At 37.2% G+C, this 17,559-nt stretch overlaps 1 protein-coding gene across 1 annotated transcript in view; it reads left to right on the top strand.

Moving 5' to 3' along the window:
* LOC148352542 (low-density lipoprotein receptor-related protein 1B-like) overlaps window positions 1-17,559 on the top strand; it is a 583,719-nt gene that overhangs the window by 286,669 nt on the left and 279,491 nt on the right. The window contains exons 10-11 of the mRNA XM_088353080.1: window positions 573-809; window positions 1,295-1,475. Coding sequence (XP_088209206.1) covers window positions 573-809; window positions 1,295-1,475 — 418 coding nt within the window. The remainder of the gene's footprint in view (window positions 1-572; window positions 810-1,294; window positions 1,476-17,559) is intronic.

The following is a 17,559-nucleotide window of genomic DNA, read 5'->3' as shown; positions in this document are numbered from 1 at the left end:
CAAAGAGAATTTACCATCCCCCTGCAACAGTACACTTTTAAACCAAGACAGGAAAACTAGGAGATGCCAGAAAGGGCCAACTGTTTAGAAATACACACTTTTGAGCAATTATGTTTAAGCCTACTTTACAGAAATCAAAAACTAAATTATGTTTATTGAATTGTTGGTTTATAACCTACCTGACTGTCTGAATGACTGAACGCTGTTAGTGGATTAAATGAAGGAAATTAACTCTACAGCATGAGTTGTAACACTGCTTCCTTTCAGTGGGGAGAAACCAAAAACAAACACCGCGAGTCAAATGAAAATGCTACAAAGGCGAGCTACAAAGTCTCGACACTGATCGCCAAGCACTGCAAACTGTTTACCGAGGGTGAATTTATTAAAGACTGTGCCATGAAAATTGGCAAGAAAATTCAATCACACCTTTTCAGCTTACTTAATCTGGCCAGCTTTCTCAAATGTTTGGACACCCCTGGCCCAATTAAAAGGGGCTTAGTACCAAGCTCAGCATATACAACTACAGTGATTCAATTCTAATAACAATAAACGTCTTCTTTTGTTCTTCTTAGAACCACAGAACAAACTCTTCCTGTTCTACGGTAAGGGGCGCCCCGGTGTCATCCAAGGATTGGATATGAACGTGAAATCCAGCGAGGAGCATATGGTTCCCATCGAGGACCTGGTCAACCCCAGGGCCATCGACTACCACGCGGCAACGGGGAATATTTATTTCGCCGATACGACCAGTTTCCTCATCGGGAGGCAAAACGTCGATGGGAGCAACAGGGAGACCATACTTAGTGACGGTTAGTAGAGCAACGTCTGAGAATTTGTGAATTAGTAAATCCGAAAAATAGTAGATATGGTTCCAGTGAATTTAACGTTTTTCTTTTGGTTAGTTGAGAATGGATAATCCATTCAATGCTATTGACTGCTATGAAGATCAAATAACTGTTATAGAATAGTCTTTATTGTCATTGGCATCGATGTTTTGAAACATTGTATGCAAGGAGACTAGTCATGGCACTCCTGGGTAAAACATGTAATACAAATACTTTGAGAGAAAAAAAAACGATATAATATTAATAATATTAATGCAACGAAGAAGAAAAAAGCATTGTAACAATAGTGTTATGCATAAGTGCCTCTAATTACTGTAGTTGGTATTTTTTGTATTAAAATATTCCTGCAGTCAGATGTCAGATTTTTGTAGTATTTTTGTCCTTCATAAAACTTCATAAAACCCTTCAAAATTCGCTAAAAATCTTTCTCCATTTTGATTCCAACATAGAACTTGACAACGTGGAAGGAATCTCTGTGGACTGGATCGCTCACAATCTGTACTGGACCAATGACGGCTACCGCAAAACCATTAGCGTAGCGAGGTTAGAGAGTGCCTCCAAGACCCGGAAAACTCTCTTAGAAGGGAACATGTCGCACCCTCGAGCCATAGTTGTCGACCCCATCAACAGGTAAGAACATAAGCAATCGAAAACATGGACATGCAGTAATCCCTTACTGTATTAGGTTCTTGTTATCGTCGTTTCTGTACTGATTTTAATAGATGCGTTCTATCGCCAACAAAAGTCGACCTCTCCACTCGCTAAACCTGCTTAGGAGCCCCATGTGGGTCTTTGGCGCTCCCTAGTGGCTGCCTGGCATTTTTTCAAAAATCTTTAAATAGTTTCTGTAGGACAAAACGAGGGTGTAATACAGTTTTCCTTAAGATGGTGGCAAAGTATCATGTCGAGCAAGTATGAGCAAACTGCGGTTCACGGGTCACAAGAGGCCCATCAAGCTTTTTTACCCGGGCCTTTAAATGCAACAGGTCAAAATGATGACAATACATATAATACTAAATAAAGTACTGCTAATAAAAGCATGTTTTTGGTGGCAACATAGACAACTACAAAAAATACTAGAAAACTACTACAAAACTAAATATCAAATTTAGTGTTTACAACTGAAAAGAAAAATTACAATAGAAATACTATTAAAATAATACTACAGTTATTTTATAATAAAAAAATAATAATAATTTAAAATAATACAATGGGCATACTACAGAAATAATACTATAGAAATATTACAAAAAATACCCCTAGATAGACACTATAACACAAAAATGTAACTACCAGAATATTACTAAAAAAACTACAAATATACTACTAAAAAAGTATCACCACAGAAATACTTAAAAAATAAAACTACAGTAATACTGCAAAAATACTACGGATATACTACAATTAACAATGTTAGAAATACTAAAACAATTATAAAGAAATACTGCAAAAATACTCATTTGGAAATAATAAGAAAACACTACTGCAGAAATGCAATATAAAAACCCGGTACTGCAAAAATAAAAGTACAGAAAATACTACAAAAATCCCACTGAAGATATATTACAAAAATACAACTACAGTAATTCTACAAAAGTAGATATCAAATGTAGTGTTTACAACTGAATAGAAAAAAATACAATTGAAATACTATTAAAATAATACTACAGTTATATTATTTAAAAAAAAAACGAAATTTATACTATAAAACAATACGATGGGTATACTACAGAAATGATACTATAGAAATACTACAAAAATACCACTAGATAGGCACTATAATACAAAAATACTACTACCAAAATATTACTTAAAAAACTACAAATATACTACTAAAAATGTATCACCACAGAAATATTACAAAAATAAAACTACAGTAAATCTGCAAAAATACTACCGATATACTACAAAAAAACACGTTAGAAATACTAACAATTCTAAAGAAATACTACAAAAATACTGCTTTGGAAATAATAAGAAGACACTACTGCAGAAATACAATGTAAAAACCCGGTACTGCAAAAATAAAACTACAGTAAATACTACCAAAAAAAATCTTCACAAATACTACAAAAATCCCACTGAAGATATATTGCAAAAATACTACTACAGTAATACTAAAAAGTAAATATCAAATGTAGTGCTCAAAACAGGGGCCTTATTTTGCTTGAATTGTGAGTGTTTCAAAACCAATCATATATAAGTAATCCATTTAGAATGAAATGTAACATGTACATGTCCGCATTAATATTTATTCAAAAATGAAAAATGTGACCGTTCTTCACGATTGGTTATTCGCCAAGAACTCTCTACTCCAAATAGTTGCCCACCTTTGGGTTAAACAGAGGAAGATGCTTTCTATCGCCAACAAAACTGGACCTCTCCACCCGCTAAACCTGCTAAGGAGCCACATGCAGGTCTTTAGCGCTCCTTAGTGGCTTCCTTGAACTTTTTCAAAAATATGACATAATAGAAAAAAAAGTCGGGCTGAACCGAAAGGTAAACGCAATTTTCCGTAATGTCCACATATTGGCGGAAAAGTATCATGTAAGGTTTGTAAAGTTGTGCAATAAAAAAGGAAAATATTATATTTTGACAGTACATAATTGATTAAGAAAATGTTTATAATGAAGAGTACTTATAATTGTAAATTCAGTTTGTTTTGAGTAACCATTTTCTAACGAATCAAATAAATAACTAAATACAGGTTTCTACTTTGCTGACTTTTCGCGTTTTGCATGGAGTTAAAGAGGAAATACTGTACATACCCGTCAATGGTACTCAACGTAAAAATAAAAAAATAAAAAAATTGTATCCAGCTAAGTTTTTGATGAGCTATTCGTATTAGAAAACAAAGAAGCGCTAGCAGCTCATTAGCCACACTTAACCCACTTAATGACTTTTCTGCCTAGCACTAACGAACGTGATTTCCTGGGTAAATCGAAGAGTGGTCTACAACACAGATTAGAATGAACTCCATTAAAAATGTTCCACCAAGGGCGTAGATTGGCTGTTCATTGTTAACTCAAACCATTTCAAAGGAATCACGTTTCGGATGAAATACTCTTGTATACTTTTAGAATGTGCATTCGCTTTTGTAGGGAACAACTATGATGAATCATTTAATTTTTTTCACTTTTATCTTTTTCATTTTTATTTTTTACAATAAAATGATAAAATATTGATAGATAGATACTTTATTCATCCCAGTAGGGAAATTCACACTTCCAGGAGTATCTTTGTGTTGAAAAATTAAATAATAAAATAAAGATATAGAATACAAAATACCCATTAGACTATTTAAATAGTCTCATCTCATCAGCTACACCGCTTATCCTCAGTAGGGTCGCGGGGGTGCTGGAGCCCATCCCAGCAATCAACGGGCAGTGGGCAGGGGACACCCTGAACTGGTTGCCAGCCAATCGCAGGGCACACGGGGACAGACAACTCGCTCGCTCATTCACACCTAGGGACAATTTGGACCGGCCAATTCACCTGAAATGCATGTCTTTGGAATGTGGGAGGAAACCGGAGTGCCCGGAGGAAACCCACGCAAGCACGGGGAGAACATACAAACTCCGCACAGGAAGTCTGGAGCTGCCCGTATTTAAATAGTGCGACGGAAAATACACACTGTCATAAAAATAGGGTAATATGCAAATGTAGGGGTTTAATATGGGCTTTTACTCCCCCGGGTGGAGTTAAAGAGCCTCATTGCTGCTTATGAGAGTATATATATATATATATATATATATATATATATATATACAGTGTTCCTGTGGATCCTTGAAAAGTCTGAAAAGGCATTCGATTCAATATTCTAAAAAGGAGGCCTTAAATGTTATTGAAATGTCTTAATTTCAATGTCAAAAGTCCATAAAATTTGGACACACAAATACTACAGAAATGCTACAGAAATACTACTATGGCAATACTAAAAATATACTACGGAAATACTTCTATGGAAATAATACAAAAATAAAGAAATACTACAGAAATATCACAAAAGTTATACAGAAATACTACTATGGAAATACTACAAAAGTACCACGGAAATACTCCCAAAATACTACAGATATGCTACAAAAATACTACTATGGAAACGTTATAAAAATACTACAGAAATGCCATGAAAGTACTTCTATGGAAATACTCAAAAAATACTACAGAAATATTACAAAAGTTCTACAGAAATACCACCGTGTAAATAATACAAAAACACTGTAGAAATATTACTATGGAAATAGTACAAAAATACCACAGAAATGCCACAAAAATACTACTATGGAAGACTCCCAAAATACTACGGATATGCTACAAAAATACTACTATGGAAACACTATAAAAAATACTACAGAAATGCCATAAAAATACTTCTATGGAAATACTCAATATTCTACAGAAATGCTACTATGGAAATACTAAAAATATACTACGGAAATACTTTTAAGGAAATAATAAAAACAATACAGAAATACTACAGAAATATCACAAAAGTTATACAGAAATACTACTATGGAAATACTACAAAAATACCACGGAAATACTCCCAAAATACTACAGATATGCTACAAAAATACCACTATGGAAACGTTATAAAAGTACTACAGAAATGCCATGAAAGTACTTCTATGGAAATACTCAAAAAAATACTACAGAAATATTACAAAAGTTCTACAGAAATACCACCGTGTAAATAATACAAAAACACTGCAGAAATATTACTATGGAAATACTACAAAAATACCACAGAAATGCCACAAAAATACTACTATGGAAGACTCCCAAAATACTACGGATATGCTACATAAATACTATTATGGAAACGCTATAAAAAAATACTACGGAAATGCCATAAAAATACTTCTATGGAAATACTCAATATTCTACAGAAATGCTACTATGGAAATACTACAAACATGCTAAAGAAATGCTACAAAAATACTACTAACACAAAGAGTCAGCCCTTCTTGTGATTAAGGGCCAAACAAATAAACTTGACTTCACTTGACTTGACTTGACATTAGACGAGCTGCCCTATGTGAGTTGTATTCTTTGCCAAGTAGCTTCAGTGCTGTATTTTGTATGTTTGTGGTTTATATAAGTATGTTTGAGGATTTTATAAGTAACCTGTATTGTTTTGTACTAAAAAATAAACATTTCATGAAATAATATGCTCTATAAACATAAACAAAGTGAAGTTAAACGTACTTTTGGAAGATGAGCTTCAAGAGTTAGGCGACTTCCTCCGTAGTAGTAGAAAGTGGCCGGAAAAAAACGATCCAGCCATTTTCTCAACCGCATCAAGCTTTCTTATTCCACTTTCGTTTCGAAAGAAACGGCTTGCCTCTGTTTTCCACTTCACACCAGCCATATTGAATAGATGCATGAGAAGTTCTTGGCGCTGGAGATACAGTACAGTATGTTTACATACGAACTAGGAAGTAGAAGCCGGATTTCTGGATGCTGGGTAAGCTCTCACAGCGCCACCGCACGCCAGTAGCGGCGAAAAGAAGCACTACAGTAATGTCCTGTACTCGGAAAAAGGTGCACACAATACAAAATCTAACTAACAGCAATGTCCGGATATTTTTCGACATCCCAGAAAAAAATGTTTCTATCTACCAATTTTTGTAACTTGAATGTTCGTAAGTAGGGGAGCATCTGTAATAAGATTTGTATTTGTTCTAAAAAAAATTAGTAACACCTATCAATTGTCTTTTTCTAATAATTGACCGATTTACTTTTCTGGCAAAAAAACCATGACTATAATAACGAAACTATCAAAACGGTGATGTGGTTTCAGTCGGACATGTGTCTTAGGTCTACCCACAATGCACATAGCAACTTCGGACAGAGACGTTTACTCTGGACCTTTCCCGGAAAGTGTACATTAGATGAGAAGTATGTACAAGGCACAAAAGGCTCTATAAAAGTCCTAAAAAGTCTTGAATTTAGCTCGACTTAAGCTGAATTATATATATATATATATATATATATATATATATATATATATATATATATATATATATATATAAATTATTATTTTTTTTTTTTTGCTTGTGGGTTCTAAAAAAGACCATTGACGTGTGGGAGAGCTATAAACATTGGCTAATGATAGAAAATGCAACAGGCAAAGACTTAAGTTTTTTAGCCAGTTCCAACCGGGGAGATGAGCTCTTTTCATACTCTCTCGCTCATCCCCTTTCTGTCTTTGTGTTTTATTGGGATCACAAGACATGGAAAAGTACTGGTATGTTGAGACAAAAGACCAAAGACACATTTAAACAAAGACAGGAAGAATAAGAGACGGCCAAAAGGAACATCAAACTGATTAAAAATACACACCTCGAGCAAATATGTTTAAGCCTACTTTACGCATGTTAATTTGTGTGTGTGTCTTTATATTTTCATATATGTTTTTATTTTATTTCACCATTGTTTTAAATAAAATCATGGGTCGAGAAATGTGCTCAACGATTACACACTGGGCCTTGAAGGCTTTTAAGATTATTTAATGTATTTTTTTTTTTTACATTTTTCGATGTTTGTCGTAACATGATCGAAAGGAAAAAAAAAAAAAACGAGGATAAAATAAATGAATCCAAAATACATTCCGCAATGTGCAGCGAAGCATCTTGTAAACTTTCTCAGCCTGAAGGATTTCTCTGGCGGATAACACGTGGAATTTTCCTGGCCGGGATTCTTTTAATTACACAGCACGACCAGAGGGAAATCTCGATCCCTATTTATTCTCATTTCTTTCGGGATCCGCTCGTTAATCTCGGCAATCGGGACCGAGGCCCGGATTTGGAGGTTGTCGGTGGTGGGGTAGAGAAGGGGGGTCATAGATCATCAGTCCCCATGGTTTACAGCAGGGGTCGGGGAACCTATGTGACTCAAAGAGCTATTAAAGCCAATTATTTTGATATTTAAAAGTCTTAAAAGGCTTTTAGGGTTAGAATATCTTGAATTCCATTTTCAAAAGTCTTAAAAATATGAACACAAGTTTAATGTTTTCTAACTAAAAGTAAATTTTCTCAGCCTAACGATAAGAATGATTCATGAATGTGTCACGGTTGCCGTGGCGCCCAATTGGCCCCGCCCGTGTGGCGCCAGTTGCAGCTTGTTTTGGGGCATACAATATGATTTTTTTTTTATGTCATACAGTGGGGAAATACCATAAAGGGGGGCCCGAAAATATTTGATTCGACACTGCAAAGCGAAACGGCATAAGGTGGCGAAGCCTTATCTTGGGGGTCTACCTCATACTATATAAACCAGGGGTCAGGAACCTTTTTGACTCAAAGAGCCGTAAAAGATAAATATTTTGATTGTTTGGGGGAAGGAGAAAGCCACACCATATGTTATAAGACAAAATTCAACAAAACCGCCTATCCCTACCTCTCAACTAGGGATGGGTAGGGTTACTTTAACTGGATTACTTTCAGTTACTTTTGGATGACTCCAATACCAAATATGATTTTTTTTTTTTTTTTTTTCAAAATATGCAAATAGAAGACAAAATAAACTAAATATGAATAAAATGATGACTCACAACACGTGGTAAGCTTTCTCTCCTGGCTTTGATCTCCCGCAAAACCAGGGTTGGGTAGGGTTACTTTAACTGGATTACTTTCAATTACTTTTGGATGACTCCAATACCAAATATGCTAATAAAAGACAAAATAAACTAAATAGGAATCAAGGTATGACTCACAACACGTGGTAAGCTTTCTCTCCTGGCTTTGATCTCTTTGATCTCCGGCAAAACCAGGGTTGGGTAGGGTTACTTTAACTGGATTACTTTCAAATACTTTTGGATGACTTCAATACCAAATATGCGAATAAAAGACAAAAGAAACTCAATATGAATCAAATGATGACTCACAACACGTGGTAAGCTTTCTCTCCTGGCTTTGATCTCTTTGATCTCCGGCAAAACTAACATCAAATGCGACAGAAACAAAATGAAAATAAATCCAAACAGTTTGCCAACATCATTTTTGCCGTTCCGTGTATTCCGTTACTCCCCAAGCCTGCACAAAGTTGAGTCATTTTATTCATATTTAATTTATTTTGTCTTTTATTAGCATATTTGGAATTGGAGTAATCCAAAAGTAATTGAAAGTAATCCAGTTAAAGTAACCCTACCCAACCCTGTTCATAAAGTATATCTAGGGCATATTTTTAACTACAATATACAGTTACACCAACAATCCCCGTTTTGCCTATACATTTTTAAGGAATCTTTAAAATGGAAGCATGTTAAATGGTCCAGGTTCACTGTTGTGACACGTTATGATGAAAACCCAAGGAACAAACTGTAAACAACCCAAAACGCCAACAAAGCAGGGAAATTTGATTGGTTGAGAGCAGGGTTGGGTAGGGTTACTTTAACTGGATTACTTTCAATGACTTTTGGATGACTCCAATACCAAATATGCTAATAAAAGACAAAAGAAAGTAAATAGGAATCAAATGATGACTCACAACACGTGGTAAGCTTTCTCTCCTGGCTTTGATCTCCTTGATCTCTAAATATGAATAAAATGACTAAATTTTGTCAAGTAACGAAATACACGGAACGGCAAAAATGATGTTGGCAAGCTGTTTGGATTTATTTTCATTTTGTTTCTGTGGCATTTGATGTTCGTTTTGCCGGAGATCAAAGAGATCAAAGCCAGGAGAGAAAGCTTACCACGTGTTGTGAGTCATCATTTTATTCATATTGAGTTTCTTCTGTCTTTTATTCGCATATTTGGTATTGAAGTCATCCAAAAGTCATTGAAAGTAATCCAGTTAAAGTAACCCTACCCAACCCTGGTTTTGCCGGAGATCAATGAGATCAAAGCCAGGAGAGAAAGCTTACCGCGTGTTGTGAGTCATCATTGTATTCATATTGAGTTTCTTCTGTCTTTTATTCGCATATTTGGTATTGAAGTCATCCAAAAGTCATTGAAAGTAATCCAGTTAAAGTAACCCTACCCAACCCTGGTTTTGCCGGAGATCAATGAGATCAAAGCCAGGAGAGAAAGCTTACCACGTGTTGTGAGTCATCTTTTTATTCATATTGAGTTTCTTCTGTCTTTTATTCGCATATTTGGTATTGAAGTCATCCAAAAGTCATTGAAAGTAATCCAGTTAAAGTAACCCTACCCAACCCTGGTTTTGCCGGAGATCAATGAGATCAAAGCCAGGAGAGAAAGCTTACCACGTGTTGTGAGTCATCTTTTTATTCATATTGAGTTTCTTCTGTCTTTTATTCGCATATTTGGTATTGAAGTCATCCAAAAGTCATTGAAAGTAAACCAGTTAAAGTAACCCTACCCAACCCTGGTTTAGCCGGAGATCAATGAGATCAAAGCCAGGAGAGAAAGCTTACCACGTGTTGTGAGTCATCTTTTTATTCATATTGAGTTTCTTCTGTCTTTTATTCGCATATTTGGTATTGAAGTCATCCAAAAGTCATTGAAAGTAATCCAGTTAAAGTAACCCTACCCAACCCTGGTTTTGCCGGAGATCAATGAGATCAAAGCCAGGAGAGAAAGCTTACCACGTGTTGTGAGTCATCTTTTTATTCATATTGAGTTTCTTCTGTCTTTTATTCGCATATTTGGTATTGAAGTCATCCAAAAGTCATTGAAAGTAATCCAGTTAAAGTAACCCTACCCAACCCTGGTTTTGCCGGGGATCAATGAGATCAAAGCCAGGAGAGAAAGCTTACCACGTGTTGTGAGTCATCTTTTTATTCATATTGAGTTTCTTCTGTCTTTTATTCGCATATTTGGTATTGAAGTCATCCAAAAGTCATTGAAAGTAATCCAGTTAAAGTAACCCTACCCAACCCTGGTTTTGCCGGAGATCAATGAGATCAAAGCCAGGAGAGAAAGCTTACCACGTGTTGTGAGTCATCTTTTTATTCATATTGAGTTTCTTCTGTCTTTTATTCGCATATTTGGTATTGAAGTCATCCAAAAGTCATTGAAAGTAAACCAGTTAAAGTAACCCTACCCAACCCTGGTTTAGCCGGAGATCAATGAGATCAAAGCCAGGAGAGAAAGCTTACCACGTGTTGTGAGTCATCTTTTTATTCATATTGAGTTTCTTCTGTCTTTTATTCGCATATTTGGTATTGAAGTCATCCAAAAGTCATTGAAAGTAATCCAGTTAAAGTAACCCTACCCAACCCTGGTTTTGCCGGAGATCAATGAGATCAAAGCCAGGAGAGAAAGCTTACCACGTGTTGTGAGTCATCTTTTTATTCATATTGAGTTTCTTCTGTCTTTTATTCGCATATTTGGTATTGAAGTCATCCAAAAGTCATTGAAAGTAATCCAGTTAAAGTAACCCTACCCAACCCTGGTTTTGCCGGGGATCAATGAGATCAAAGCCAGGAGAGAAAGCTTACCACGTGTTTTGAGTCATCTTTTTATTCATATTGAGTTTCTTCTGTCTTTTATTCGCATATTTGGTATTGAAGTCATCCAAAAGTCATTGAAAGTAATCCAGTTAAAGTAACCCTACCCAACCCTGGTTTTGCCGGAGATCAATGAGATCAAAGCCAGGAGAGAAAGCTTACCACGTGTTGTGAGTCATCTTTTTATTCATATTGAGTTTCTTCTGTCTTTTATTCGCATATTTGGTATTGAAGTCATCCAAAAGTCATTGAAAGTAAACCAGTTAAAGTAACCCTACCCAACCCTGGTTTAGCCGGAGATCAATGAGATCAAAGCCAGGAGAGAAAGCTTACCACGTGTTGTGAGTCATCTTTTTATTCATATTGAGTTTCTTCTGTCTTTTATTCGCATATTTGGTATTGAAGTCATCCAAAAGTCATTGAAAGTAATCCAGTTAAAGTAACCCTACCCAACCCTGGTTTTGCCGGAGATCAATGAGATCAAAGCCAGGAGAGAAAGCTTACCACGTGTTGTGAGTCATCTTTTTATTCATATTGAGTTTCTTCTGTCTTTTATTCGCATATTTGGTATTGAAGTCATCCAAAAGTCATTGAAAGTAATCCAGTTAAAGTAACCCTACCCAACCCTGGTTTTGCCGGGGATCAATGAGATCAAAGCCAGGAGAGAAAGCTTACCACGTGTTGTGAGTCATCTTTTTATTCATATTGAGTTTCTTCTGTCTTTTATTCGCATATTTGGTATTGAAGTCATCCAAAAGTCATTGAAAGTAATCCAGTTAAAGTAACCCTACCCAACCCTGGTTTTGCCGGAGATCAATGAGATCAAAGCCAGGAGAGAAAGCTTACCACGTGTTGTGAGTCATCTTTTTATTCATATTGAGTTTCTTCTGTCTTTTATTCGCATATTTGGTATTGAAGTCATCCAAAAGTCATTGAAAGTAAACCAGTTAAAGTAACCCTACCCAACCCTGGTTTAGCCGGAGATCAATGAGATCAAAGCCAGGAGAGAAAGCTTACCACGTGTTGTGAGTCATCTTTTTATTCATATTGAGTTTCTTCTGTCTTTTATTCGCATATTTGGTATTGAAGTCATCCAAAAGTCATTGAAAGTAATCCAGTTAAAGTAACCCTACCCAACCCTGGTTTTGCCGGAGATCAATGAGATCAAAGCCAGGAGAGAAAGCTTACCCCGTGTTGTGAGTCATCTTTTTATTCATATTGAGTTTCTTCTGTCTTTTATTTGCATATTTGGTATTGAAGTCATCCAAAAGTCATTGAAAGTAATCCAGTTAAAGTAACCCTACCCAACCCTGGTTTTGCCGGAGATCAATGAGATCAAAGCCAGGAGAGAAAGCTTACCACGTGTTGTGAGTCATCTTTTTATTCATATTGAGTTTCTTCTGTCTTTTATTCGCATATTTGGTATTGAAGTCATCCAAAAGTCATTGAAAGTAATCCAGTTAAAGTAACCCTACCCAACCCTGGTTTTGCCGGAGATCAATGAGATCAAAGCCAGGAGAGAAAGCTTACCACGTGTTGTGAGTCATCTTTTTATTCATATTGAGTTTCTTCTGTCTTTTATTCGCATATTTGGTATTGAAGTCATCCAAAAGTCATTGAAAGTAAACCAGTTAAAGTAACCCTACCCAACCCTGGTTTAGCCGGAGATCAATGAGATCAAAGCCAGGAGAGAAAGCTTACCACGTGTTGTGAGTCATCTTTTTATTCATATTGAGTTTCTTCTGTCTTTTATTCGCATATTTGGTATTGAAGTCATCCAAAAGTCATTGAAAGTAATCCAGTTAAAGTAACCCTACCCAACCCTGGTTTTGCCGGAGATCAATGAGATCAAAGCCAGGAGAGAAAGCTTACCCCGTGTTGTGAGTCATCTTTTTATTCATATTGAGTTTCTTCTGTCTTTTATTTGCATATTTGGTATTGAAGTCATCCAAAAGTCATTGAAAGTAATCCAGTTAAAGTAACCCTACCCAACCCTGGTTTTGCCGGAGATCAATGAGATCAAAGCCAGGAGAGAAAGCTTACCACGTGTTGTGAGTCATCTTTTTATTCATATTGAGTTTCTTCTGTCTTTTATTCGCATATTTGGTATTGAAGTCATCCAAAAGTCATTGAAAGTAATCCAGTTAAAGTAACCCTACCCAACCCTGGTTTTGCCGGAGATCAAAGAGATCAAAGCCAGGAGAGAAAGCTTACCGCGTGTTGTGAGTCATCATTTGATTCATATTTAGTAAGTAACCCTACCCAACCCTGTTTATGAACCATCATCGGATTTCAGAGTTCTTTCGGCTTAGTGTGCCCTACATTGAGCTTCACTCACTCTTAAAATGGAACAACTCGGAGACAATGGTGCAGGGTCTAAATTTCGTCTCCGAGCTGTCCAGATCTCCTCGCGAGCCATAGGTTTCCGACCCCGGGTCCACAGGAACAAAACCCCTACAGTGATGCGTGTCACCCGGTACAGAATTCCCTTTCAAGCCTACGTACCTTCTCAGATTTGTTTGATTGATAAGAAATCAAAGTAGCTGGCAGACGTGTCAAGAAATAAGGGTACGGCTCCGTCATGGTCTCCTTTTGATTGCTACGTTCGTTTTCACTTTGTTATGCCTGTCATTCCTGTAATTGGCTTGTACGGTTCCTGATAGTATTTGGATTAGTTCCTGATCTTGGATTCGGGCACCTTGAAACGGCAATGCACGCTACCCAAGTTATCATCTAAGCCACAGGATCAGGCCCGCTAAGGGATTGAATCCGGCCGCGAGAAGTGCAGGAGAAAAACAAGCTGCAGGTTGAAATATGTCAACTTGATGTTGCCAAAACCAGGTGCCTCGAACGAAGACACTGTACTTGTATTTATTTTCTCTCTCTCTCTCTCTCTCTCTCTGTCTCTTTCTTTCTCTCTCTCTCTCTCTCTCTCTCTCTCTCTCTCTCTCTCGCTCTCTCTCTCTCACTCTTTTCCACCCTTTTCTCCCACTCTGTCTCTTTCACTCTCTGTGTCACTCTTCTTCTCTTCCTTTGTTGCTCTTTGTCTCATTCTCTTTCTGTGTCTTTTAACCTCTTTTGATCTAACTTCCTTTTTTCCTTTTCTCTCTTTTCTCTTTCTCTCTTCAGACCCTTCGTGTTTTCTTTTCTCTTTTCTCCCTCTGTCTTTCTATTTCTCTGGATTTCTTTCTTCCTCTCACTTTCTTTTCCCCCTCTCTCACGACTTTTTATCTTTTTGATTCTCAACCTCTCTCTCTCTCTCTCTTTCTTTTCCACCCCTTTTCTCCCACTCCATCTCTGTCTCTTTCACTCTCTGTGTCCCTCTTTTTCTCTTCCTTTGTTGCTCTTTGCCTTTTTCGCTTTCTGTGTCTTTTAACCTCTTTTGATCTAACTTCCTTTTTTCCTTTTCTCTCTTTCTCTCTTCATACCATTCGTGTTTTCTTTTCTCTTTTCTCCCTCTGTCTTTCTATTCCTCTGGATTTCTTTCTTCCTCTCACTTACTTTTCCCCCTCTCACGACTTTTTATCTTTTTGTTTCTCAACCTCTCTCTCTCTCTCTCTCTCTCTCTCTCTCTATCTCTCTTTCTTTTCCACCTCTTTCCTCCCACTCTGTCTCTGTCTCTTTCACTCTCCGTGTCCCTCTTTTTCTCTTCCTTTGTTGCTCTTTGCCTCTTTCTCTTTCTGTGTCTTTTAACCTATTTTGATCTAACTTCCTTTTTTCCTTTTCTCTCTTTCTCTCTTCATACCCTTCGTGTTTTCTTTTCTCTTTTCTCCCTCTGTCTTTCTATTCCTCTGGATTTCTTTCTTCCTCTTTCTTTCTTTTCCCCCTCTCTCACGACTTTTTATCTTTTTGTTTCTCAACCTCTCTCTCTCTCTCTTTCTTTTCCAGCCCTTTTCTCCCACTCCGTCTCTGTCTCTTTCACTCTCTGTGTCTCTCTTTTTCTCTTCCTTTGTTGCTCTTTGTCTCTTTATCTTATCTTATCTTGCTCTAACCTACTTTTTCTCTCTTCATACCCTTCGCGCTTTATTTTCTCTTTTCTCCTTCTGTCTTTCTATTTCTTTTTGGATTTCTTTCTTTCTCTCCCTTTCTTTTCCCCCTCTCTCACGACTTTTTATCTTTTGTTTCTCTCGCTCTCTTCCTCTCTCTCTTTTAATTTCTTTGTCCCGTCCTCTCTCCTTTTCCCTCGCTCTTTCTCTTATTTCTTTCTCTCTCTTTTTCTTTCTCTTTAATCTACTAGTCCGGCCCCCGACAGAATGTTTGTTCTATCGTGTGGCCCCCGAGTTAAAATGAGTTTGACACCCCTGCTTGGATTTTAAGCTGTCTGCAATATCAGCTGGATGTACTGGACAAACTCCGACTTGATATATAGTATGAATTTAGTTACTATTCAGTCTCGACATTGTTCTAAGAGTTGGTTTTTGATTGCAGTCGGGAGAAGGCCTTGGGTTTAGTGCAAAGTAGGATTTTTCTAGTACCTTTAGTTTTGCTTTTGTGGTAACCTGCCCTCCCAGTATAAAAGTGATTTTCAGTCTGTTTCACGACGCACTTGTGGATCAGACGGCTTTTTTCGGTACCTCATTTGAATATTTAAAACAAGAACTGCTAAACTACAATACTTGTTTTACTTAATCTCACAACCTTGATGGTAATTTCAGAGCAGCCCGAGAAATATGCCCCAAAATATGCACAGAAGTTTTGACGGGAGAGGGAGAAGCCGTTTATTTCGTTCGTCAGAGTCCAAAACAGAGTTCTCATTCGTCTAAGAGACAATCAGATTTCTTATACCCTTTTTGGAGCAGACACATTCTTAGTACGCCCCCTCGCGATGACGCGCTTGTTTTTTCTCAATGTGCATGCTTTCCGGGAATTGACAATGTTTTTTTCAGAATGTTTTCTTCCTCTTTTGTTTCTCCAAAGTTACACAATTTCCAAGAAAATTATCGGGGTCGGCCTGACATCTAAACTCCTATCAGCTTGCCAGGGGAATGTTGTTATTTTGCAAGCTAATCCAAACCAAGCGAGTGTTTTTATTAATGACACTCGCTGACATCTAAACTCGGGAGAAACAAGCCTGGAATTTCCCGTCTTAAACTAATGTGTTCTCATTATGTCAAGCTCGGGCTCCAATAAACCACAACAGTAAACGTACATGTTGAGGAAGAAAAGTAATTCGTTCCCAATCTTTGTTCCCTCGATAATGCTCCAAGCTATCTTCAGCTGAAGGTTCTGGACTGGGCTGAGAAGAAGACAAGGTTATCGACTTGCACAGCCTCCATTTTTCTAGCTACGTTGATTTCTGTTGTGTTATGTCCGTCGTGGTGATAATTGGCTTTTTAATAGTATTTCTATATGTTCCCGATCTCTGGTTTTGTTACCCAATACCAGCTGGAAGTAGTGTACGAAATGGTCATCCGCATGTAGGGCCTCCCTTTGATTGCTACATTACCTTTGGCTTTTTTATGCCTGTCACAGCGACGGACAAATATGACACCATCCCCTGATCTAAATCCTACATGAGTGCAAGGAAAAACTCAAAAACCTCAAGTCATGTTTATTTGTGACGCCCTTAATCACAAAGAGTCTCAAAGGGCTGCACAGGTCAAAGACTATTGCAAACTACGGACTATTATGACACCATCCCCTGATCTAAAACCTACATGAGGGCAAATAATATTATTATTATTATTTGTTTGGACCTTAATCACAAGGAGTCTCAAAGGGCTGCACAGACCACAGACTATTACAGACTAAAGACTATTATGACACCAACCCATGATCTAAAACCTACATGAGGGCAAGGAAAAACTCATAAACCTCAAGTCATGTCAAGTCATGTTTATTTGTATAGCCCTTAATCACAAAGAGTCTCAAAGGGCTGCACAGATCAAAGACTATTGCAATCTACAGACTATTATGACACCATCCCCTGATCTAAAACCTACATGAGGGCAAGGAAAAACTCAAAAACCTCAAGTCATGTTTATTTCTGCCCCCCTTATCACAAAGAGTCTCAAAGGGCTGCACAGATCAAAGACTATTTTAAACTACAGACTATTTTGACACCATCCCCTGATCTAAAACCCACATGAGTCAAGGGAAAACTCAAAAACCTCAAGTCAAGTCATGTTTATTTGGGACGCCTTTAATCACAATGAGTCACAAAGGGCTACACGGACTACAGACGAATATGACACCATCCCCTGATCCAAAACCTACAAGCGGGCAAGGAAAAACTCAAAAACCTCAAATCATGTTTATTTGTGATACCCTTAATCACAAAGAGTCTGAAAGGGC

The sequence above is a fragment of the Urocampus carinirostris genome, chromosome 14, assembly GCF_059441175.1.
Source record: "Urocampus carinirostris isolate Australia breed hairy pipefish chromosome 14, RoL_Ucar_1.0, whole genome shotgun sequence".
Classification (NCBI taxonomy): Eukaryota; Metazoa; Chordata; class Actinopteri; order Syngnathiformes; family Syngnathidae; genus Urocampus; species Urocampus carinirostris.
This window is presented reverse-complemented; position numbering and strand designations above follow the sequence as displayed.